This window comes from Cebus imitator, unplaced genomic scaffold (genome assembly GCF_001604975.1).
Source record: "Cebus imitator isolate Cc_AM_T3 unplaced genomic scaffold, Cebus_imitator-1.0 Scaffold260, whole genome shotgun sequence".
NCBI lineage: Eukaryota > Metazoa > Chordata > Mammalia > Primates > Cebidae > Cebus > Cebus imitator.
Window position 1 is genome coordinate 1,217,993 of NW_016107575.1, and position 25,828 is coordinate 1,243,820.

The following is a 25,828-nucleotide window of genomic DNA, read 5'->3' on the forward strand; positions in this document are numbered from 1 at the left end:
AAACAATGCAGAAGAATAAAAATTTTTAAAAGGCCCCCTGCCATCTTCATCCCAGTCCCATCCCCTAGAGAAGAGAAAGATAGAAATGTAAGTATTCTCTAGAAATGTTACATTCATAGGTAAGCATAGATAGACCACCCTTTACAAGTGAAGCATAAATGAAATTGTGCGATTGCTCTTGGGCAAAACGAACAAGCTGATCAAATATTCTCCTCTCTGGGAGGAGAAGCTATCGGTAGGGACATACAGGGAACAGATTTTCAAACCCAAATTTCCTTCCCTCACCAGGAATCACTCAGCAAGCCAAATCCACAAAGAGAAACTAGAAGGCTGTCTGCCAGGGACCAGGGAGGGGAGGGGAGGGAGTTAGTGCTTAGATACAGAATTCCAGTGGGGGAAGAGGAGAAAGTTCTGGAACTGGATGGCGGTGATGGTTGCCCAATGAATGTAGTGACACCACAGAGCTGCACACTTAAAATCAGTTCAAATGGTACATTTTATGCGATATCTATTTTACCACAATGAAATAATAAACAGATCAGCAGATAAGTAACTAAATAAATCCAGCCTCACCAGGACCAATTCTGGTGTTGAAAGATTCCAGAATTCTCATGGCAGCTGATGGGTGGTTTGATGCTATCGTGTCCTGTGAGAAGGACTTAAGACTCAGAAGATTGTTCATGGGTTCCAGCCACGTGGGGGTGGTAGAGGAGTGGGAGCCCGTGTGCAGGATGCATTAGGGAAACAGACCCTTGCAAGATAGGGAGGGTATCTCGAGGCCCAGCCTGGACGGAGGCTATGACTGGTGTCTCCTCCCAAGCCCCATGTTACCTGGGATAGGAAATGGCCGGAAGTCTGGAAGGTAGGAGGCAGGAAGCGGGGCTTTGTTTTCTTGCCGTGAGCCAGATCTGCTGAAGTGGGATAATGCTGAAGTCAGAGAGAAACTTCTCAATGGAAACCTTTAGCCACAGAAGTAACTGGGGAGGGTGTGGGCTGAGAGGTGCGGGGAGGTGATGAAGGAAAGCTGGGGTTGTAATTCTGCCTTTGACCTAAAACGATCTCTCTCGTCCTTTAAAATCCCAAATCGACTGTAACCAGAACTTTTTTTTTTTTTTTTTTTTTGAGACAGAGTCTCGCTGTATCACTCAGGTGTGCAGTGGCGCGATCTCGGCTCACTGCAACCTCTGCCTCCCTGCCTCAAGCAACTCATGCCTCAGCCTCCTGAGTAGCTGGGACTACAGGCACATGACACCATGCCTGGCTAATTTTTGTATTTTTAGTAGAGACAGGGTTTCACCATGTTGGCCAGGCTGGTCTCAAACTCTAACTGACTTCATGTGATCCACCCACCTCCGCCTCCTAAAGTGATTACAGGCGTGAGCCACCGCACCCGGCCACGACCAGAACTCTCGAGAGCATGTACTCGACACTCAAAGTCCAAAAGTCTACCCAAGTTCAGGAAGAGAGCAGTTCTTCAGCTCTCCACCTTGAATTTTGTTTCTAGAAGGTTGCATGTAGGTCTGAAGGGTGACAGCACATTTGTTTAACAGGAACTCAAAGCCAGCAGATCAGGAAAGGACACTTAGAAGGTTTGGAGTTTGGGCTACAGAGGTTGAAGGCAGGCCTTTCATGGCAAGGAATGTTTGAAATTGGGCATGTGACATATCAATTTAGGAATGGGTGGATACAGGCAGGTGAGTTGAAGGGAGTTCTGACAGGTAAGACTGCTGTCTGGTAAGCGAACCGTTTGCTCAAGCAAGTGAACCATTATCCTTATAGGAAAGCGGTTTGCCCAGACAAATCAGTTTGCATTCATTTCCTGAAGCCAACAGTGAAGTAATTTCTTGGTTCAGAGGCTTATCTTCCTTGGCAAGAGTTTTCTGGAGCAGAGAGGAAGTCCCTGACACAGGTGGTCCCAAGGCTCAGCCCAAAAGGTGAGTTGCGTGGTTCCAGGCAGACTTGTTTCCCAGGGCGTCCTGCGAGGCCGTAATCAACAAGGCACAAGCTTAACAGAGCCATGCCAGGTTTTCACGTTGCAAGAGAGAGATTTGCTGGTGTTTTCTGCAGTCACAGGTGTTCCTTGTAAGAAACGGGTGAGGTGAGGTAGGTAGAACTCTCCCAGGAACTGGGAACAGCTCTCACAGGCAGACCTCACGGAAGAGACCCGAGCTGGGGGACTGGAAGGTGGGTCAGATGTTTCAGAAGCTACAGGGACTTCAGCACTCAGATTGGGGTGTGATATCATAGCACCAGGAGCCCTGAACACCGGCCCGATGCTCAGCTCTGAATGCAGCTTGACCAGACAAAGCTGGAGACCGCATTAACGCCAGCAGCCTCCGACACCCCTGACCTGCTCGTGGCCTTAATCTCAAACCCTGGTCCTAAACTACCTCTCACTGTGCATCACAAGTCACTGCCCGTCTTCCGGGTGTCTGGTCTGCTGCCTTCTCCGACTCATGGCTTCACTTCATCCGTTGATTCCCTTTTGACTTTCAGCGACAGGTTTCACCAACTAATTGCAACTCCAGCCTCAGCTCTGGGGCCACAGAGCCTCAAGCACCTGGGACTTGCCCCAGCTCCAGAGCCCTGTCCTCAGCAGCCGTCCTCGGGAAGAAGCAGACAAAACTACGTGTCAGAGACACGGCTCTGGTTGTCATGAGAAGACTGGATTGGAAAGAGGTCAAGGAGAGACGAGAATCTCAATTAAGGAGAACCCTGAAAGGCAGCAAAACATGGAGATGGCACCATATTCATCTTCTGATGAATCTGCAGACAGGGGAGGGAGGAGTCCAGGGTGGCTTCCGGTTTCCGGCTGGCTCAAGCCTGTGTGTGAAACAGAAGGAGAAGATTCTGACAATCTGCTGCTGCTCAGGCCAACTTTCGAGGATCCTGTGGACTATCCAGGGGAGAGGCCGGGTCTGTGGGCAGAAATTAGAACCTGGAGTTCAGGCTGGGGCTGAGGTAGGAGGCTTAGGAGATAATGGAAGTCGAATCTGGGAGTGTGGACAAAATCCCTGGGAAGCACCAGGATTTAAGAGGATTCAGAAGAGCCTGCCAATGAGAGGGAGAAGGAGCGCCAGTGATGGAAGAGGAAACCCACACAAATAATGTTATTAGAAATCAAGGAAAGGGGCCAGGCACGGTGGCTCACACCTGTAATCCCAGGACTTTGGGAGGCTGAGGCGAATGGATCACGAGGTCAGGAGTTTGAGACCAGCCTGGCCAAGATGGTAAAACCCTGTCTCTACTAAAAATACAAATATTAGCTAGGCGTGGTGGCGGGCACCTATAATGCCAGCTACCAGGGAGTCTGAGGCAGGAGAATCACTTTAACCTGGGAGGCAGAGGTTGCAGTGAGCTGAGATCGGGCCGCTGCACGATCTCAGACTAGTACTCTAGTCTGGGTGACAGGGCAAGACCTGTCTCGAAAAAAAAAAAAGGAAGAGGAGGAGGAAGAAAAAGGAAGAAGGAGGAGGGGGAGGACACAGCATGAACAGCAGGTGAATCTGGGTAAATGATACACGGGTACCTTACGTGCTATTCTTCAACTTTTCTGTAAGTTTGGAATTATTTCCAAATGAAAACAGAAAAAACAAACATGCAGGAGGAAGACAGTCAATGACACAAACAAACCAAGGCAGATGATGACTGAGGGGTATTCATCAGTCGTGCCCATGAATGGTCTTTGGGGATCTTGGCATGGGGACCACCCACGAGAGGGAGGGGACAGATGCCAGGCAGCAGGGCTAGACAGTGAAATGGGGGCAGAGGGAGTGACAGGGTGAGTGAGAGCAGTTTTAAGAGGCTTGACTGTGGATGGGAAGATAGGATGGGCTGTGGCCCAGGAATGGCCCTCCAAGTCCCCACTATGAAAGTAATCCTTCCAAAGCACTTTGCACCCCAACACAGGGCACAAGAGGGGCCCTTCAGTGCTTGACAAATGGATGCATGAAGGGATGGATGAGTGAATTTTCATCGAGGACCAAGCGAGCCTAGCCTGAGGGCTTCAGGTTCCTAGGCAGTGAGGGCTAATGGGTGGGGGCTTGGTTACCCTGGGAAGGGGGCTGAGCAGGGGGTCCTCTGTCCCCCAGCCTCATTCCACACACTGTGCTGCCTGCCGCTGCTCTCCTTCACACTCAGACTCCGCCTGCCCAGCCACGCCGGGCTCTGCTGCTTGTCTCTACTCTGCAACCCTCCAGCCACCCCTCGCCCGCATTTGGTGTTTCCCTCAGGTTCACACGGGAGGCGGCTCAGGACTGCGAGGTGCTGGGGCAGCACATCCCCGCAGGCACCGTGCTGGAGGTGGCCGTGGGTGCCCTGCACCATGACCCAGAGCACTGGCCAAGCCCTGAGACCTTTGACCCTGAACGGTGAGTGCTGCCCCCATTAAAAAGCTCTGAAGGGATGTGAGTGTGTGGGGCCGAAATTTACCAGTGGAGGCAGCAGCCGGAGGTACAGACTTAGCAACATTGTCCCCGGTAGTCAAAAGTTATGGGAATTCAGATAGATGTTTGCAAGGCATGATTTCTAAAGGAAATAATTATACCGTTTTTTAAGTTCCAAAGTGAATCCAGAGATTGAGCATTTCAGCAGCTCTGCATGCAAGGAACAAGGCAGTTTCAAATGATTGTCTCCCATTCATTCAAGCCAGGACATGGGGTACAGGATTGTATTTCAGGTCTGCACTGGAAAGTAACAGAGCATCATTTCCTGTTTTAAAAATGGGCAGCTATGCCAAAACAACAGCTTCAGCCAGTGTCTCCGTGAATCTAAGCTCATGGGGTCCGCTGGTTGACCCGGGTCCCCTCCTTCCAACGCCTGGCTTCGGTTCATTGTCTCATTTCATTTCTGGGCTCTGTGGTTGGAGACATCTGAGCAGGTGGCCACACCCTGGTCCTCATCAGAACCAGTCAATATCCCCTGTGTGTGAGATCTGGCAAGGGAAGGGCTGGACCGGCACCAGTTGTGTTTTCACCTTTCATGGCTCCAAGTGAACTCAGCCCAACTCTACAACCCAGCCACTGGGAAAGTGTGAGCAATGGGATCTATGCAGATAATATTCCACAGTCAGCAGCTCCTGAACACGCCGCAGCCACAGGGCTTACAGCCTCACGATAAAGCCCAGAGGCAGTAAGAAGTGAGCTCACTCTTACAGAAGAGTGAGTGCCATCTAGCTTCATTGTCATGGGCCACATGCTGCAGGCAAATGCGCTATTTGGTGGGAGATTCAGCAGTTCCGAGGAAAGGCCTCCAGCCGTCCAGGTACTGCAGCTCCCAATGGGTCAAGTGTCCAGTGCTGAGGCCTGTCAAGCAAGTGTGGGCAGGGGAGGCACTGCCAGTGTGGCTCGAGACCAGCAGGGCAAGCAAGCAGGTCATGGCCCCCAGGGAGGGCTGGGGAGGTGCGGAGGTGCCTGGTACCCTGCCAAGGAAGTAAGCAGTTGGTAGCTGAGTCATCCTGTGGGAGGGAAGGTGGTGCCATGGGCCCAGGTGAGGGCTGTGATTGCCGAGCCCTGTGGTTCAGGGATGCTGTGTTTTGACTCTAATTGTGGGTGGCGGTAAGTCTGTGGGCTTATTAGCCACGCACTGAATTCCTAAGGAGAGGCAGGGAGGGCGCTGTGGACATTGCAGGTGATTCTGTGAATTCAGCTCTGCCGGGGCTGTGCAGGAAGACAGGCGGACAGGAGCAGAGCGGGACTGAGGCTCAGGAATGAGCAGCCACCAGCTCCCAGAGCCTTCGGGACATCCTCGTCTCAGATGCAGGGGTGGCTCAGCTGGAGCACAGGGCTGCAGAGGGGAGGGAGCGGGTGTTCTGGGCCAGCCCTGACCACACGGACCTGCAGGTTTACGGCTGAGGCCCGGCAGCAGCACCGGCCCTTCACGTACCTGCCCTTTGGCGCCGGTCCACGCAGCTGCCTCGGGGTGCGGCTCGGGCTGCTGGAAGTCAAGCTGACACTGCTCCACGTGCTGCACAAGTTCCGGTTCCAAGCCTGCCCGGAGACCCAGGTGAGGCCCCACTGCCCCGGGAGTGGGGTGGGGGTGGGGGCACCCCAGTTCTCTGCACCAGAGCTCTTCCTCCATGAGCTTGGGCGAGCTTCTTAACCTCCCTTGGCCTCAGTTTATTAATCTGTAAATCAGGGATGATAATAATACCCTCTGCCTCTCGACATCCTGTGAGGATTCAGTGAGTTCACACAGCACAGATAAGCCCTGGCGCACTAACCCGAGCACGTGCTGACCATCGTTATTATGGCTCTCTGCACATCAGGGCTGGACCTCACCTTGCTGTAGCTCTTCCCTCTTTCCAAGAGCACACAGACAATGGCATCTGCAGTTGTGACATGTGCCTATTTTTTGGGGGGGGGTGCATGGCTTGTCCTGCAGAAGCTGGGGACACATCCTCTGGCCCCTCCTGACCGAGTAAGGTGCTGTGTGCTTGGAGGGGAAGCTGAGGGGTTTCAGCTCCTTGAAGGGTGCCCCCAGCTTTGCCTTCCCCCCTCGTGCACTCAAGTGTCCCCATGGCATCAGGTGGCGACACAGGCTCTTCCCAACACCACAGGCGTTCATTCCTGAGGTCCTCAACTGGTGCACAGACCCTGTCCTCACCCAGAGGGCTGAAATGCGGCCCCACCCACTTTCCAGCCCTGTTTCCCCCACCCATCACACACTCCAGAGCCAGCAGACCAGTTCCTCTACAGTAGGTCGGGAGCTTATAAGCCCCCCACCTCACGCTGACAGCAATCCTACAAAGTAGGTGTTAATATTCCCATTATTCAGATGAAGAACCAAAGCTCAGAGAGGTTAAATAGCTTGCCTAAGGACACACAGTTAGACTGCAGGCTTCGTGATGGCAGGGACCCAGCCTGTCATATTCATTATTGGACTTTCCAGCATCTAGCTTGATGCCGTGCACATGGCAGGTGCTCACTTATTCATTCAACAAACATTAATGAACAAATGGATGAGCAGCCAGAGATTAAAGAAACGGAGGTCCTGACCCAGATCCTGTTCACTCCCAAGTCCTCCTTCCTGACATCCGGCTGCGTCTCTGCACAGCGTTGGCTATTCCCTGCCCATCCTGACCATTGCTGTCCCCTGCATCTATCATGCTGGTCCTGCCACCCAGAACCCTCTGTTCAGCTGCAGACCTGGAGAGGTGGGCATAGGAAAGCATAAGGACACAGTGACAGCGACAATTCTAGATTGAGACAGGCAGTGCCTCTGACAGAGAACCTGGGACCGGCTGCTGGTCCTGGAGGAATCATGAGCTTGGTTGGAGGAAACAGTCTGAGGTACTGAAAGTGAACTCGTCCACACACTCTGGGCTGGAGAGAGGGAGGGGCAGATCGGCAGCATCAGCCAAACCAAGTGAGGTCAAGGGGCAGATGGGGGAGCAGCCCCACAGCCTCGGGACTTCCACGTGTGCGGGGCTTGACTCCCTTCCCCATGATCTCGAGGTACAGTACAGCAGCCACACCAGTCTCCTAGAACACTTAGGCCTGGCACTCCCTGGCTTAAGAACCAGCCATGAGTCCCAGAGCCTGCTGGATCCAGGGAGAATGCATTCTGAATTCGAGACAAGGCTGAGCCCATTCTGCATTCCCCACCACAACTTTCCACTCCGAGAGGGCTCCCCATTGGTCCACGTCTGCTCAGACACGTGCTGCGAACTGCAGCTTTTTCAGGTGCCTTTGAGAGCTGTGGTTCCCACAGGAGACAAGTGCAGGCCCAAGCCCTGAGACCCTGGAGACTCAGCTGTGAAGGCTTGCATTAGCCATTGGGTCATCATTTCACTCAGCTCCAGGGGAAGCCCTACTTCTTGGGCAATCCTTTGGCTTTTCTTTGAAGCCCCCAGTCCACCGCCGGCTCTGCCTTTTAAGGTGGACATAAGAAAACTTTCTGGATGTCAGTGAGGCCAGACCACAGCATGCATGAGCAGAACAGAATGAAGCTGCTCTCCCCAAAGCCCCTTGGCCAGAGGGCATTGCTCAGTTACTGGCCAGGACTGGGGAGTGAGATGAGGATCAGCAGGGATGGCTAGAGTCACTGGAGGATAGGTTTGGGGCTTTGCTCTCTGCTTTCTTCTTGTGTGACCTTGGACAAGGGACTTGGCCTTCCTGAACCTCCAAGTCTTCATGAGTACAGTGAGATGCTACTATCTCTTTGACAAATATTTTAATTTTCTCTATTTTAGGTACCACTGCAGCTAGAATCCAAATCTGCCCTAGGTCCAAAAAATGGTGTTTATATCAAGATTGTACCCCGCTGACACAGAAGGCCGCCAGGGGAGAGAGGGTACCCCCAAATTAAAAAAATCTGAGTGTGGAAATTCAGATTTTTGGGAAAATGTCACTGAAGTGATTGAGAGAGTCCTGGCATGCAAGGATAAAAGAAGTCATCTCTGTAACATTTCCTAAATGCCTAATAAACGTTTGTTGCACTTGGTTTTGACATTGCCAGTGGGGTTTGCATCAGTGATCTGACTCTCTAAATGAAGGATTGCTGATAAGTGAAAATGTAGTTTTGACAAAACAACCGAGAATGTGAGATTTTAAAGGAAGTCCCAGGCTCATGCTGAAAGGAATCCATGGCACAGGGCACAGGAGGACACCCAGGTAAGCCTGTCCAGATGGCACCAGCTAGTGGCTCTTCCAGCTTCTTGTGCAATGTGGAGTTTTAGAGAATGACATTTATCAGAAGTTTAACCTCAAAAGTGGCTCCAAAGCTTTATTATGCTTTGATTTTCCTAGGTAGGGTAGTACCAACTTTATAGTAAAGTTTCAATTGACAGAAAAATGAGTCTGAAAAATGATATACTTTTTAAGAACACCGTATCTTCATTTTGATCAAAGAATCAAAATATAGAGGGAATTTTTTGTAAAAATAATTACTGTATTGCTAAGCAGCTCACATTCAATGAAGCACTTGCAAGGTGAATCTCAAGCTCTGACACCAGAGGCTGTGCACTCGCGGTTGCTGGGGAAGAGCAGCCTCACCTCCCTGTGCCTCAGGGGCCTCTTCTGTAAAATAAGGAGGCTGGCCCCGATCAAAGACCTCTTTCTCTTCTAGTTGACACCTGAGCAGGTGTAAGGGGCTAAATGTTGTATAGAGAATGATCTTGTAGAAATCCATAAGGCCTTTAGGTGACACCGACTCTGGCGACCCACCTTTAGAAACTTCAGGCCATTGTAGGAGAGCTGGCAGGCCGGGTTTCCACATATTCACTGCTGAGAACACTGCCTCCACTGTTTGGTCCTCCCCATCCCGTCCCACAGTCCCTGACCTCTCCACGGCCACTGCCACCATAGAACCTCAGCCTGCAGACAGGCCCAATGGAGCACTCAGCTCCCTGCTTGGAGCACAGCCCCACAACCTAAGCCCACTCTTGGGCCCTCTGTCCCCACCCCCAGCCCATCAGCTCTATTTTGCTTCCCTCAATTTCCCAGCTCAGGCGGTCACCACCTTCAGACATAGTGGTAGAGGCTTCCTCATGTGCTGAGGTCACTGGACTCTGGTCCTATTCTACTGTGTGAACCCACCAACCCCACCTCTGCTTAAATCCCACTGTTCATGTCCAACACCAGCTATCACAGGGCAGGGAACTGCATTGCCTGGTCCTCCAAAAAAACCTTGCTAGATTCCCAACTGGGTCTGAGGGATTGTATTATCTTCCCAGGCCCACGAGGGGCATGGTTTCATAAGCAGAAATCTCCCAGCGACATGCCCAACCTGCCTTCTTTCGCATCTCCATCAGGGAGCCTAGAGTCCTTTGTCTAACTTTCACGAGTGTGGGAAAGGTAAACTGCCCAGGTGAGCTCCCTTTGTTTAAAAAGACAAACGAAAAGCTATGGGAGGATGGTGAGCCTGGCAGCCAATCTGATATCAAAGTCAAGATCACTCCCTCCAGCGGAAGTTTGAAGGAACTCCTCTCGTGGTACAAGAACTTGAATGGGGCGGGAATAACTCCCAGATTAAAAGACTCCCTGCCCCTCACCTGTGCAGACTCCATCTCTGGATCCCCTCCCACGACAGCGTGGGAGCACTCTTGCGCTCGCGCTCGCTCTCGCGCGCGCTCTCTCTCTCTCTGCCTAATAAAGTGCTTTTCTGCAAAACTCTTTGGGTCCGATATTTACTTGAATGAGCCCACCATACCTCCAGGCCTCTTCCCCGATTCCTGGGGCAGGGGAAGCCAAGAACCTGGAACACTTGGTTACAGGTCCTCACAAAAATTCTGGCCAATCCCACACACTCACACCCATGTCCCGGACCCTACCACCTCCTGGCAACAAACATCTTGAGAGTCACAGTCGTTTCAACCCCTTCCCATCACAATGCCCACCCCTTCTGCACTGGTAACAGCCCCAACCCCATCATCAGGCAATCTGGCCACGTGGCTCCCACTCTCCCTAGAACTGCTGGTGTAAGGAGTTGCTCTTCCTAACCTGCTTTCTCCCAGGTCATCCAGTCATGGCTACCGCAGTCTTCACAGCTCAGTGGACTTTTCTGGAGCATTTGAGCACCTCTCACTGGATCCTTCTGGCCACTCTCCCCATCTACACCCGCAATAAAGGAGTTCTGTTCGCCGAGTCTCCCCAGCTCCCAGATGGTTCAGAAGCATAGAATCAGTTCACTTACATGTGAGACCTTAACAACAGACATGTAACTGATTTAACGGTTTTCTCTGACAGCTTTTTGCCCCCTGCCCAACTGCACCATAGCAGGACCAATGACTTAATGAAGAAGCAATGAGTGAAATGGCAGGATCAGTCAGGCTGTGAGGGAAATTTGGAGAGGATCTGAAAATCATACCACAGGCAACCATGTGGCTGACCCAGCTGGTGGGTGAAGCTGTGCTGTCCTTGCTGTTTCTCTGGTCATTTAACTTGGCTCTCCTCCGGCCTGATTGCACTTGCCTGTGTAAGGTTTCAGATCACTCCAAAGATGGAAAAATGGATTCACTCACCTTGGACCTGAGAAATACAGGCAAGCCAACTGAAGCCTGGGCAGCAAGTCACCAGTAGGCACATGTCCTCAGGAAAGTGGAGGCTGGACAAGAAGCAGGCAGTGAGGACCAAGCCGGGAGGGCTGACCGCCCGGTGACACCAGCGGCCCTGCCAGCCCCTCTGCCAGCAGGACCAGAACTAGCCAATGCCCAGTAAGGGAGGCTCTTGTAAACTGCCACGTGTGGGGAACACACACAACACACTCTCCACATGCACAGTACACTGCTCAATGGTGAACCTGGGTCTTATGGGGCCTGAAATGTATGAATTGAAGGAAAGAGAATAAAGATATGTAACATTTGCAAATGTTATCAAAACCTACAACCATGTGACCATACTGCTGGAGCCTGGGGAGGGGCTCCAGCAATTGAGGGGCTGAATCTTCAACTTCATTGTCTTTACAATAAATCCACACATAGCTCACCATGCCCAGCGACATGAGCTCTGTCACCCCCAAAATTCCAATGTTGAAATCCTCACCCCTGAGGTGATGATATTTAAAAGTAGGGGTGATTAGACTATCAGGCCAGAGCCCTCACGAATAGGATTCAGTGCCTTCTAAAAGAGGCCCTTCCACCGTGTGGGGTTACAGTGGGAAGACACTGAATCTATGTGGAAACAGGAGGTTGGACTTTCTGGCTCTAAACCTGGGAGATAAACATCTGCTATTCATGAGCCACCAGTCAATGGTGTTATGTTATAGTGGCCCAAATGAACAAAGGCAATCCCTGACTCTCAGAAAAACTCCTGGCACCCAGCAGGTGCTCAATAGACACAGAAAAACGAGCTTCAGTCTTCATCCACTGCAGATAAATATTCTTTTATTTCCATACTCTTTGCGACATTTGTGGCACAGGTATTCAATCTCACAGGGATGTTAAAACCCACACTTGGAGGGTGTCCAGGGTGCTTAGGAGTCATGGATTTGGACACTCACAGGCCAAGCCTAAGGGTCCTCAGGGAAGCTACTCCTCCAAGTCACCTGCCAGGTAGATGGGCTTCCTTGGGCAATGGGTGACCCTACCAGGACAAGAGGAACTACCAGGGACTTGATGGCACCACACAGCAGCCACCTGTTCTGACAATGTGACACAGGCCAACTAATGCCCAGGAGAAGCCACAGCAGAGCTGCCTGGGTTGGTGCCAGGGCAACAGGCAGAAGTGACTGTGCTGCCCCTGGCTGTCCTCCACTGGTAGCTACTATGTCATTCTGATAAAAAGTAAAACTAAGATGCCATGAGACTGAAAATCTGAATCATTGCAGAGACACATTCTTAAAATTAAAACGAACCCATAAAATTGTGTCTAGAAACTCTGCCTGGTGCCAATAAGCAGCAAAGTCCACAAAGAGTAAAAAATAAAACTTCAACAACATTATTAAAAATCAAAACTGGACTCGACTAGAATCACTTCTGGTTAGTCAACTAGTGAGCCCAAAAGTGACTTAAAAGTAAAAATCATTATTAGCAAGAGATTAAGAACGTAACTTCATTGAGAAGTCAATGTTAAACGAATAGTTCATTAAAAGTTTCCTGTTTAAAAAGAAAAAGAAAGGCCCAAACAACCATTTCAAGGCAGAGCAGGCGAAAGGCCCGGAACATGCCGGTACGCTCACTGCCGGCTGCTGAACAGGGAACCCAAGGCCATCAGGATGGAGGGCGTGACCGAGGGCTTAGAGGAGGTGGTGTACTGGATGAGATACTCTGGGTAGACCTGGTGCTTCTCAAAGATCACGAAGATAGAGGGGTCGGATACGCTGTTCACGCAGCTATCGTAGAAGGCATTGCTCTGGCCCTCCTTGTTTGGGGGGCGGACAAAGGAGGCATTGCCCCTGACGAACTCGCCCACCAGCACCCGGGCCAGGAACATCGTGTGGGTCTGCGTGTCGGATTTGCTGTAGTGGTGAGAATACGCAGCATCACGGGCAAAGTAGCTTCCTGAAATGATACGTGAGGGTTCAGCTGGGTGCCTGGTGGAAGGGCCCGCAGCCAGGAAGGGTCAACCCACTGCGGACAGCGTCCTGGTGACATGCAACACCAGAGGCCTCTCTTCCGCCCCCGGCATCTCCCGCCTTCCGTCCATGCCATGTCTCCACTCTCCCTCATGAAGACATATGCATCAATGACACCAACACCCTTCTGAGTGGCAGGATCTGAGGAGTTGCCAAACTGAGACAGCAAACTCCTTTCAAGTTCCAGATCTGCCCCACAAAACCTAAAGGCCTCTAGACACATCACTACTTAATCTGTCAAACCTCAGTTTCCTCAGGCATAAAATGGGGATGTTCAGCCCAACCTTGCAGGGTTGGCATGGAAAATAAATGAGATCCCATATATGAAAGCAGTCTGTAGACTCTGGCAGCACAATGCATAGAATTACGAGCCCTGTCAAATGGGAACCTGAGGTGGAAGCTGTCACCTATACATTTGAATTCACAAGTCTACCACTGGCTGCTGTCCATCTTGACTCAACACCTTTGTTACATCAGACGGAAACTGACTGACAAAGAACTGATGAGCCTGGAACGTGGGCTGCTGGAACATGGAACATCAGAAGAGAACCTTCTGATACTCTTCCAAGGAAGAACCAAGGGTGATCTTCTGCAAGGGGCAAATATTTTTAACGCATTATCGTCAAAGTGCAGAAAATGTTCTCAACTTGGTAAGCATATGGTGCTTCCAGAAGATAATGTTCTGTTCTTGGGATATGTTAAAGGGTGAAAGGAGACAATATATGCCACCTACCTGAAAATGGTTCCGAGACAGAGAGAGAGAGAAGTGGCAACATGTTAAAACCAATGAATCCAGGTAAAATTTACCCCAGAGCTTAATATTATTCTTGCAACTTTCTTGAATTTGGAATTATTTTCAAAGAAATAATATTTTAAAGCTTCCTTTGGAAAATTTAAAAATAAGCGACAAGAAAACACTCAGATCACTCACATGATAGCTAGAATACAAGTTTACATGAGTATCTCTGAGGGTTTCTGGTTTCTATTCTAAGGAAATCAATAGTAAACGCACAGTCAGGGAGTTGATCAGGGCTGGGAAGGTATCCCCTCTTCTCTCCCATCTCTGTCACCATCTCCCAGGGCCTCTGCTCCACACGGAAGCAACACCCCAGCCTACGCAGGCCACCCTGCCCACACCTGAGGTCAAGCTCCTGGCAGTGCCCGGAGGAGCGACACCAAAGGTGTGGCTGGTAGCCATGCGCAGGTACCACCATGCATGGAGTTTGAACCTGCTCATCAACTCAGGCTGGTCCCCTTATGCCCTCTCAGTCTGTTCCCAAGCAGGGGCAAAGCTACATGGGTTCTGCTGGTGGAGGCCGGTTTTGCCTTACCCTTGCCGTAAGAAGTGCCGTGAAGACCACAGACCCGCCAGTCAAAGTTCTGCTGGCAGATGGCGTCCACGAACATGGCACTGGTGCCGTGGAACAGCTGCCGCTCGTCCACAGCCTTCCCTCCATTCTGCTTCTGCATCTGTCCTTTTTGCCTAGAATTGCAGAAGAATGTGTGCTGGGGCAGAGTGTGCCAGCCACCAAATACAGCTGGATTGATGCCAAAAAAAAACATATTTTTCCAAAATTCCAAGTGTCCTGAGACCAAGAGACACAGGTCACAGGCTACCCTGGCTAAGCCTGTGAGGTTCCAGCCATAAGCCAGGGGGTGGGAAAGAAGGGGGATCGTGGGAGCTGGGTGAAAACCTTCCCTCCACAGCTTCAGACTGCTGCAGCTCCCTCAACTCCAAAAGCAGAGCAGCCCTTGGAAAGCGGGCACCATTTCTCCCAACCCCACCCCCACCTTGCTCCTGGGTGGAGCTGAGCTCTGGGACGCTGTAGGAGAGTTTTGAAGATGCTGATCAGGGGACCCGTCCTTCTCCCCTCTCTTGTTCCCAGGCTTCATAACTGTGCACAGAGTGCACACTGCCCCAACCCCATGTAGGGATAGGTCAGCAAGGCCCAGCCTGCCTGGTGACCTGTTGTGGGACTCCTCCCCACACAGACAAGTGATTGGGTGCCCAAGGACCAGCCAGTCCTCATGTATGAACCTGAGGCCCCTGATCTCCAGCCACAGCCTTATGTTCCTGGGGATAAGTGTGTGGCGGGCTGTACCAACCCTGCCCATTGGTCTCTGGGAAGGCAGAATGGACAAGGGAGAGTGCTGGCTTTGCCACCACTCATGAACAGGATTAGGTGGTATGCTCCGGGAAGCCTCAGTGCCCTCATCTCTACAATGGAATGTGCCACCACATTGCCCTGGGGGAACAGATGAAGGACGCAGACACACAGCTCCCAGCACACCGCAGCCCTAACTGCTACTCTGCTTTTCCTAGAGGCCCAGGCCACATGTGGCAAGCAGCCAGCGGTGTGAAGGCACAGAGCCACCAGCCCACCAAGAGCAAGCCCCAACGCACCACTGGTAGACTTCCCAGAGAGCCAGGTTCTGCACTCGCTCAATCTTCTGAACAAAGTAGAAAGGCAGTGTGCAGTTAAAGAGGTTCCAGACCTTCTGATACTCTTCCGAGGAAGAACTAAGGGTGATCTTCTGCAAGGGGAAATGTTTTTAATGCATTATCGCCAAAGTGCAGAATAGAACTCAACCCCTTCCCAAGGCTTCTTTAAATACTAGAACTGCAGAAGCACAAATGCCCAGACAACAATGGCCCATTCCCATCTCCCCCGATGATGTGGTCTCTCCAGGAACAGGAGACAATGAGTCCTCATGGAACGTCGTTGATAGGTTCTTGGAAACTGCAACTTTAAGTAAAACAACAAACTGCATGCCATAGGAACTTAACTCTTATGTCAATTAGCACATGGGAAGTTGGTTTCATTAGACAGTATGTTGTTTCACGTTAAGTCAGTTTCCAAGAACCTGTTGATGATGTGGAGGATTTACTATGTTTGCAGATGGTAGTCACTTCCCTCCTTATCACTGTGAAACCAATCTAAAGTACAGACATGTGATGCTTAAGCCACTGTCCTGGGTATCCCCTGGTTGTCCCTGCCCTTTTTGTCCCACACAGGCCGAAGACACAGGTTGGACTACATGGTCTAAGGACCACAGAGTTGTTGAATGGACAAACATGTCTGACCCATTCAGGTCCTTAGCACTTCTGGCCTACACGGCTGGCATCTGCATGTGCCTTGTACAAGCTCAATAAGTTCTCCCAGGACAGGGACCATCATGTTATGAAGCTGAGTTGAACAGTGCCCGGCAGCTGTCAGCCCAGGTGCCTCACGCAGACGGGCAGCATCAGATGTTAGTCTGCTTACTCTCCTGTACTCAGCACAGTCCCCACTGGTTAGAGCCCCTCAACAAGCTGCTGAATTGACTGTCCATTCTCCTGTCTGCTAGTCATAAATGCCTTCCCTTCTGACAGTAACCCCCCCGCCCCCGAAATGTCCATCCGACTCAGGTCCTCCCTGGGCTTCTTTTCCTTTTCTTGCTTAGTAAAATTGTAATTTATTGGTTAAGCCCAGCCCATAAGTTCCTTATTTCTGCCCTTTCCAGCAAATTTCACATCTCATCCTCCTCCCTCCACAAGACATCCCCTCCCTCAGAGTTACAGTCATCTCCTGGGTGGTTAAAAAAAAAAAAAAAAAAAAAAACCTCTGAAAAAAAAAAGCAAAAACAAAAATAAAGCCCACATCTGTCACTGCTCGCCTGCCTGCCCCAGTGAGCCCCAGCCTTACAGCTTCTTCAGTGTTGAGGAACAGCATAGTCTGCTCACATGTACCCACCTCCACAGAACACCTTCTTGTCCAGCCCCAGGCACATGTGTTGCCTACCTGAAAGCCTGGGTCTGGCAGGGCAGAGGAGTCCCAATAGTCTGGGATGTTCTTTGGGCCTGGAAACTTGGTATTGCTACAAAATGTAAACAAAAACACATAAACATTTTATTCTTATACAAAGCAAATCTACCAGAGGTGGTCTCTGCTAGCCAATGTCACCAGTCTTGAGTCTCAGCATCTCATATTTTAGGAGCAGGTAGAAGGCAAGGAAGCACGTTCACACAATATTCAGAACATGAGAGCACTTTCATCTTTGCCTACGTAGCAAACTCCAAACAGTCCTGAGACATCTATTTCTCACCTGTGTCCCAACTACCACGCAAAAGGGAGAAAAGGGATGGAGCACGTGCATGGTTAAAGGAGTACACACAGGGCCATAAACGTTTACCCACAATTCTGAAAGTCTAAGAGCTCTAAAGACATTTTTAAGGCCTCAATGAGATACAATTAACATTTTAAAGCTTGTTTTATATAGCTCAGGAAAAGCAGGGGAAAAAATGAAATAAAACAATTTTTAAAAAACATAAAAGTGATGTTAAAACTCATTTGGCAGTAGAAATTTGACTTAGTGAGAGGCCATTGTGGTCTGTATCTGTCCTTAAACTGACTATGCATATTTTTTACTGCAGAAATACTAATGTGCTAAAATACAGAGTGTCACATGACACAGGCATCACATTACCTTTCTAAAAATAAATAAAAGCAGTTCAAAAGACATATGGCTCAAGGGTTCAGGAACAAGGGATGTGAAACTGTAACTACGAAGCATTCCTATTAAGTTTCAGAACACACTGTTCTTTCTAAATAGACCTACCTTCTGTTTCTGCTGGCATGAGACAGATACCTTCATCCTAAGCCTCAAAGAACTCCCACAAATAACTTTCCCAGGAAAACCGCACAGTTCAAAAATAACAAAGCAAGGTCCTACCAGCAAGAATCAGCCAAAAACAGACCCATGAAGACTTAAGATGCTGCAATTATCAGACAGATTACAAAACAATTATTCTTCCTATGTTTAAAGAAAAAAAAGACACAAACTTTAAAAATATATGCAAGGAACAGGAAACTATAAAAAGACCTGGAAGATCTAAAAAAGAACCATATAGAACTTACAGAAATGATAAGTATAATCCTAATAACAAACGTGCAATGGACAGGCTTAATCCAGCAGATTAAACCAGCTGGAGAGAGAATCAGTGAGCTGAAAGGTATGTGAAATCAAATTGTCCAGAATGTGACCTACAGCAACAAGGAAAGGGAAAATGTGGGAAAGAGGTTGAGACATGGAGAACAGTGAGAAGGTCCCACTGGAATATGATCAGAACCTAAGGGAAGCTCTAGGAAGGAAAGAGAACAGAGTGGAGGTGATTTTCAAAAATAACTGAGATGCACCAATCCACAGCTTAAGAAGCCCAAAGAATCTCAACCATGATCAATAAAAGCACATACCTAGACACACTTTAGTGAGGATGCATAACTCAAGACAAGCAGAAGCTCTTAAAAGCAGCCAAAGGAAAAAAGAGTGATTACTGTCGAAGAAGCACCCATTAGACCAACAGGACTCCACTGTCTTCTGGATTCCACTGGAAAATCTCTACAACCCAAAATTCTATACCCAGTGAAAATGTCTTTGAAGATTCAGGGAAAAATAAATACCTATTGGCCAGGGGCAGTGACCCACGCCTGTAATCCCAGCACTTTGGGAGGCCAAAGTGGGCAGATCATTTAAGATCAGGAGTTCAAAACCAACCTGACCAATATCATGAAACCCCATCTCCACTAAAAATACAAAAATTAGCCGGGCACAGTGGTACACACCTGCAGTTCCAACTACTCACAAGGCTAAGACAGGAGAATTGCTTGAACTCAGGAGGCAGAGGTTGCAGTGAGTCAAGAAAAGCCACTGCACTCCAGCCTGGGCAACAGAGTGAGACTCCATCTCAAAATAAATAAATAAATATTAAGACAAACCAAAAACAGAGTTTTCCAACAAATCTTCATCAAAGGCAGGTTTGTCCAACCTGCAACCCGTAGACTGCATGTGACCTAGGGCAGCTCTGAATGCAACCCAACACAAATCTGTAAACTTTCTTAAAACATGAAATTTTTTTTAAGCTCAGCTATCTTTAGTGGTAGTGTACTTTATGTGTGGTCCAATTATTTTTCTTCTAATGTGGCCCAGGGAAGCCAAAAGATTGGACAACCCTGATCTAAGGTAATCTGAAAGGACAAAGTGGTAAAATTCTGAATAAATTTAATGAAACCTTCAGAGTATAAAATAACAATGCCTCTTGAGGTTTAAAAAATGTTGAGAGGATGTGGAGAAATAGCAACACTTTTACACTGTTGGTGGGAGTATAAATTAGTTCAACCATTGTGGAAGACGGGCGATTCCTCAAGGATCTAGAAATAGAAATTCCATTTGACTCAGCAATCCCATTACTCGGTATATACTCAAAGGATTATAAATCATTCTATTACAAAGACACATGCACACGTATGTTCATTGTGGCACTGTTTACAATAGCAAAGACCTGGAACCAACCCAAATGCCCGTCAATGATAGACTGGATGAAGAAAATGTGGCACATATACACCATGGAATACTATGAAGCCATAAAAAATGATGAGCTCGTGTCCTTTGTAGAGACGTGGATGAGTCTGGAAACCATCATTCTCAGCAAACTGACACAAGAACAGAAAATCAAACACTGCATGTTCTCACTTATAGGTAGGTGTTGAACATGAGAACACATGGACACAGGGAGGGGAGTCTCACACACTGGGGTCTGTTGGGGGCGTCTAGGGGAGGGGCAGCAGGGGGTGGAAGGGTGGGGAGGGATAACATGGGGAGAAATGCCAGATATAGGTGATGGGGGGATGGAAGCAGCAAACCACCTTGTCATGCATGTATCTATACAACAATCCTGCATGATCTGCACATGTACCCCAGAGCCTAAAGTACAATTTAAAAATAATAATTTTTAAAAATGTTGAAAGGAAGGCAAATGGAAGAAAAGATAGGAGGGCAAAGATACTGATTTACTTGTACATAAGTGAAGAACATGTAGTTCCTACCATAGCCTTAAAATATATATATATGAAGGTAAGAAAAGAAAAAATAAGACCTAATCACATGAATGAAACATTTTCATGGAGGATGGGCAACATGGTGAAATCTTGTATCTATAGAAAATAAAATTAGCTGGGTATGGTGGCATATGCCTGTGGTCCCAGCTACTTGGAAGGCTGAGGTGGAATGTTGCAGTGAGCTGTGATCACACCACTGCATTCCATCCTGGGTCACAGAGTGACCCAGGATATTTATTTGTAAACAAATAATTTTTACATGACACTCCTGTATTATAACTTCTGCATATGGATATCACATTTTAAGACTCCATTAACTGTGTAAATAGAAAAGTTGTTTCTGAAAGCGATCTACCCTCAGATTCCCCGTTGGCCATGCAGACCCAAGCAGACTTCCTTACTGGAGTTAATGACCACCAGCTGCTGGCACACGGGTTGGAGGGAAGAACTGAACACTTAGTCTGTGTGAACAATGTGTGACACTCTGCTTACAGGAGTGAGAGGAGGAGACTCTGAATCACTCATATCTTAGTCTGAATCACTTTTAGTTTGGACATTTGGCATCTTCTTGTGGCCCCCTGAAAACTAAATTAGAATGACAAGAAGAGAGATCTACTCTCAGAAAACAGACTTTTCCAAACCTTGTCTAGGGTAGGCTCTGGATAGAAAAGAATAAAATATGACTTCCAGAAATAGGAGGGTCATAATCAACCAGAATTCCAAATCCAGAATCAGTAAGAGACTGGTACATTTAACTAAAATAAGAATAAGAAATATATCTTTATGGTAAAATACTTCATAGGCAAAGTCAAAAGGCAAACAACAAGCTAAGAGAAAATATTTCCCATTTATATAACAAAACGAGGGCCAAGATGTCTAATAGATAAAAGGCTCTTGATATTTAAGAAAAAAACCAGAAAGTTGATAGAGAAATGGATAAAAAAGACCAACAGTCCACAGAAAAAGAAGTGAAAATAGTACTTACATGTTAGAAATAATATTCAACCTCACTTCTAAGAGAAAGTAAAATGAGGTCCACTGATCCGTCTTTGACCCCTGAGAACTGCAAAAGCCCAAGAGCTTGACAACTCACTCTGACGTCTCATGCATCCTGGTGGGTGTGCACAATGATTCCAGCCCATGGAAAGGAACTTGCTTTACTTTCTAGGACTCTGACCTAATAGTCTACCTCCAAAATTTGTTTTATTTAAACAAAAAAATAGAGATGAGGTCTCACTATGTTGCCCAGGTTGGTCTCAAACTCCTGGGCTCAAGCGATCCTTCCATCTTGGCCTCCCAAAGTGCTGGGATTACAGGTGTGCACCACTGCACCCAGCCATACCTCCACAATTTGAAACAGCACAACATCAAATGGTTCATCACAGCACTCTGTTTTGTAAGAGCAAGACTGAAAACAACACAAACACCCATGAAAAGGGACATATTAAATAAATGATGACACATACATATTATGGAGAACCAATAAGGGAGAAACAGATTGAGGAAGTTAGTGAATTGAAACAAAGTGATTATCAGGATCTATTTTTAAGTGAAACAAAAAAGGTATAGAACAGTATACATAGCATGTTCCCTTTTGTGCAAGAAAAGAAGAAAATACTTTTACATATGTGTATGCAAGTGCTTATTTTTTCAGAGAAACCAGAAATTAATGCTACCCACAGTGGGAACAGGGTAGAGAGAACAGGGGAGAAGTTACAAACTACTGATGATCCATTTTACATAGTTTTGACTTTTAATCACAAAGGTTTTACACAGTCAAAAACAGTAATAATAATTATTATTATTTTTGAGACAGGGTCTCACTGTGTCACCCAGGCTGGAGTGCAGTGGCATGATCTCAGCTCACTACATTCTCTGCCTCCCTGGGCTCAGGTGTCCCTCCCACCTCAGCCTCCTGAGTAGCTGGAACTACATGCGCATGCCACCACACCTGGGTAATTTTTGTATTTTTTATAGAGATGGTGTCTCGCCATGTTGCCCAGGCTGGGCTCAGGCAATCTACCCTCCTCAGCCTCTCAAACTGTTGGGATTACAGATGTGTCACTGCACCCAGCCCAAAAATAAATTTTAATTTAAAAAGGAAAAAACTAAGGCACATTCCCAGGAAATTACTTTGCTAGGTCTGACTCACAAGGCAGTTCCGTGGACTGGTAACACCTTTCTCCTCTACCTTGTACCAAACTCTTTTAAAAATGACCTTTGCATGCTTCACAAAACAAAAGAACCAACAGAGATACTGTGAATTCTCCATAAAATAGACGCAAGTCAGACCTCTCAAGCGAACAGAAGGTGTAACAAAGTCAGCTAGCAGCAACATTGCTTAAAGTCCCAGCACTGGCTGTAACAAACCCAAGCTGTATGGGCACTGTGGTCCCTCTCGACCACGCAGGCCACCTTCTCCCACCATATGGCTGTGTGGTTTGGAGAACACTGACCCCTTCCTCTCAGCTCCAATCCCATCCCACCTCCCCAAGCCTAAAATAACACCAGTGGTTGAGTTTGGGTCTGATCAGCGCAAAGCACAAGAATTTCCCCTCATCTGCGATAGAGGTTTCTTTCTTCCCTCCAAGGGGCTGACAGGCCACAGGCTAACCTGGTGACTCCTGGCAGCCATCTTGTGACTGAAACTCACCCTGATAAAGCTTGCCCATTAGTGACTGCAATATCTGTTCTTAGAATTTTGGTATTCTATGATATTCAAATACTGAATTACATGGGTTTCCAATGGTGTACTTCCATCATTATTTCATTATTTCAACATTTAAAAAATTCTAGTCTATGACTCAATGATTTCATGGAAAAGACAAACTGATGGGTTGGCTTCAAGTCTAGACTCGCCTTCAGAGTCTGTCTTTTCCATGGAATTATTGTGGATCGCCACAGGCAGCCTTCTAATTATGCATCACAAAGCTTCGACCCACAGGGTAATTCCCACTCTGGTCCAACTAGAAGACGACAAAACGGTAACAGACTGCAGGAGCTCTTCTCTGTACAAGCCAACGAGTACCCGAGTGCTGTCTGCGGCAGGCTTTCTGTGGCCGCTGCAGAGCACGCCCCCAGCTGATTACATGTTAAGTACCATGCCCCTTATTGCCACCTACCAGGTTTGCATGGTCGTCACATCCTGGGGAGACACATACTTGGGTCTGCGGCAAACCTTTTTAGTTGTGCCATAGACCAGGTTTTTCTGAATGAAGGCTGAAAAAAACACAACCAGTGAAAAAAAATATATATATATATACATACACACAGGATGGCAATGTTTTATAAACACAAATTAGACAGATTTGAAAGCTTAACCAAATGTGTAAAGCCCAGAATTAGTCTGTTAAAAAAATAAGGCCATTTTACACATTTCAAATATTCATAAAGAAAATAGGTATCCTTAGGAGACTGGGTTTAATGAATAGAGGAATGATTAGTAATTGACATATCAATTATACATGAGTGCTTTTAAATTGTTGCTTTCAATCTTGTTTAAACCATTATTTTGCTTAGCAATTTTTCCCAGCTTGGATATAAAAAAGACTCAGCCCAGCCTGAGACCAAACTACCAGGTTTTGAGTTAGAGGGATTCACAGTGAATATAAGTTTTATGACTTTTTTTAGTTAAACTATGGCAGTATTCATCAACCTTTCTAAACCAATAATATCTTTAATAAACAAATTTCTTGCTTCTCCACCCTCAAGAATCCCATATTCAACCTGAGGATTTGGAGTTGGGGGAACTGACCCCTCAAGTTGAAAAATGACAAATACCTAGAAGTGTTTGTCATGTCCCTGCCCGCCAGGAACACCCTCTCAAGTCTTACTTTTTTTTTTTTTTTTTTAAAGAGATGGGGTCTTGCTTTGTTGCCCAAGTGCACCTTCAACTGACTGGCTCAAGTAATCCTCCCACCTCAGCCTCCCAAGTAGCTGGGACTACAGGTGTATGACACCATGCCCAGCTAATTTTATTTTCATTTAAAAAACATTTTAATATGTCCAGAATTAGCCTTATTGCACTTGAGCATAAACTGTATGGCTATCCAAGTGTGTGTCTCTTACACTGCAGCCCAGATGGTCATCATTCCTGGAGGTCCACCCACATTCTCATTCAGAGCCCATGATCCAGATGCAGCCACCATGACCCCTTCTGTTACCCACTACTCACCTGCCCATCAAGACCATTCTCACTGGCATATTTAAATGGGTGATACTGGTCTAATGGCTAACTGTGATGAATCTTAAATGGCTTTCACTGGTGAAATTAAAAGTGAGCCAAGAAATGTGGACTGTCTAAACGTGTGTTAGACACATTCTTCTATGGACAGAGTAAATTACCCTTCTATGGACAGAGTTAAAGTGAGGCCTTTTCCCTAATTTACCCTTCCAGAGTATATCCTAGGCTACAGCCTGCCTTTGGGAGATTCTGCCCTGCCTGACACCAGCTAACAGGATGCTAGAATTCTGCCTCTGGAATCCTGGCATTTGCTTTGAGTGAATCATTTGTGACAAGAATCCCTAAAAGGACAGAACTGAACTGTCCCTGAAATTTCAGAACAAGTCATTTGGGCTATTTTGTGTTTTAAATGTACTTGCTTCCTCATAAATAGCTAATGTGTGTGGCAGTTTGCTTTGAGACTTGTTTTATACTTAGTAGCGAAGTTGGGGGGGAAGAAGCCAATTCATCTCAAGCTTCTTTTGTGGATTCTGTTATTTACCTACCAAAAAAAAATTGTGCCCACTCAAATGGACTCAAATTGGCTGTGGTCGGTCTGGAGGAATCATAAACTGCACTGTGCTCTTCCCCATCCCTATCATGAGGTTCTGTTATGTCCCCAGGGTGTGGCCCAGGTTGAGAATGATAAAGGTGGTATGTGACATTTGTGACATATCTCTTTTGATATTTTCTAGATATTTCAAAGAAATATTTTAGATTGCTGTCAGCAGCAGTCAGATGCGTGCTTGCCACACAGCCCCTACCTCCAAGGCAGTCCTAATTTGATTGCTGTGTATGCTCTCACTGTCCCCTTTCATGCACTGGTATATGTCAGGCCATGGAAAGCAAACCAGACCACATATGGCTGGCACTCTCCAGCAGAGGCGGTTCGCACTCTAGAGAAGAAGCTTCTCTGTAAAGGCATGTCAAGGGGGCAGTGATCTGCCTTAAGCAAAACCACAAGTGCCACAAAACCACAAGCAAAACCAAGGCCAAATACATGCAGCCAAAGTAGTTCTAGGGTAATTCCCAGACATTTCGCTACACTCCACATAGAATAAAGGTCTGCAAAAATAAAGAAAACCATAAACTGTGTTTAAAGGAAGGCCACTTACTCCCTTATAAAATGCTGAACATTCAGAAGGACTCAGAGTGTAAAATGTGAAATACAGGCAAAATGGAACAGAATAAAGCTGGACCAATATACTCATGTGGAAATGGCTTAAGAGAAACTAAAGTAAAAGTAAAACTTAAAAAATTCTCACAAATCAGCCACTTGGAGGCACTGGCCAAAGGGTGACCTATTTCTGTGTGTTAAGGCAACTAGGACAAAACATTTCAGCCCCAGCCTCAGGACACCATGAGTGCATGAAAATCTGTTTCCCGGGGACTTTTAACTACTCTGTGTCCTACCCTGCGTTAAACTCATCAATGTCAAAGTCGCCTACAGAAAAGATGGCAGCAGTCAGGTGCGGTGGCTCAGGCATGAAATCCCAGCACTTTGGGAGGTCAAGGCACGAAGATCACTTGAAGACAGGAATTCGAGACCTGGCCAACATGATGAAACCTTATCTCCACTAAAAATACAAAAAATTAGCCAGTTGTGGTGGCTCATGCCTGTAATACCAGCTATTGGGGAGGCTGAGGCACAAGAATCAGTTGAACCCAGGAGGCAGAGGTTGCAGTGAGCTGAGATCACACCATTGCACTCCAGCCTGGG

At 47.5% G+C, this 25,828-nt stretch overlaps 2 protein-coding genes across 3 annotated transcripts in view; one reads left to right on the plus strand and one right to left on the minus strand.

Annotated features, from left to right (window-relative positions):
• TBXAS1 (thromboxane A synthase 1) overlaps window positions 1-8,456 on the plus strand; it is a 183,627-nt gene extending 175,171 nt beyond the window's left edge. For both annotated transcript variants that reach the window (XM_017499801.2, XM_017499799.2), the window contains 3 exons: window positions 4,233-4,370; window positions 5,841-6,003; window positions 8,192-8,456. In XM_017499801.2, coding sequence (XP_017355290.1) covers window positions 4,233-4,370; window positions 5,841-6,003; window positions 8,192-8,266 — 376 coding nt within the window. In that variant the 3' untranslated portion in view covers window positions 8,267-8,456. The remainder of the gene's footprint in view (window positions 1-4,232; window positions 4,371-5,840; window positions 6,004-8,191) is intronic.
• A 3,339-nt stretch (window positions 8,457-11,795) lies between these two features.
• Window positions 11,796-25,828, minus strand: part of PARP12 (poly(ADP-ribose) polymerase family member 12) — a 39,318-nt gene continuing 25,285 nt past the window's right edge. Inside the window, exons 8-12 of the mRNA XM_017499797.2 lie at window positions 23,009-23,105; window positions 16,794-16,869; window positions 15,416-15,546; window positions 14,343-14,494; window positions 11,796-12,937 (exon numbers count right to left, since the gene is read on the minus strand). Coding sequence (XP_017355286.1) covers window positions 12,612-12,937; window positions 14,343-14,494; window positions 15,416-15,546; window positions 16,794-16,869; window positions 23,009-23,105 — 782 coding nt within the window. The 3' untranslated portion in view covers window positions 11,796-12,611. The remainder of the gene's footprint in view (window positions 12,938-14,342; window positions 14,495-15,415; window positions 15,547-16,793; window positions 16,870-23,008; window positions 23,106-25,828) is intronic.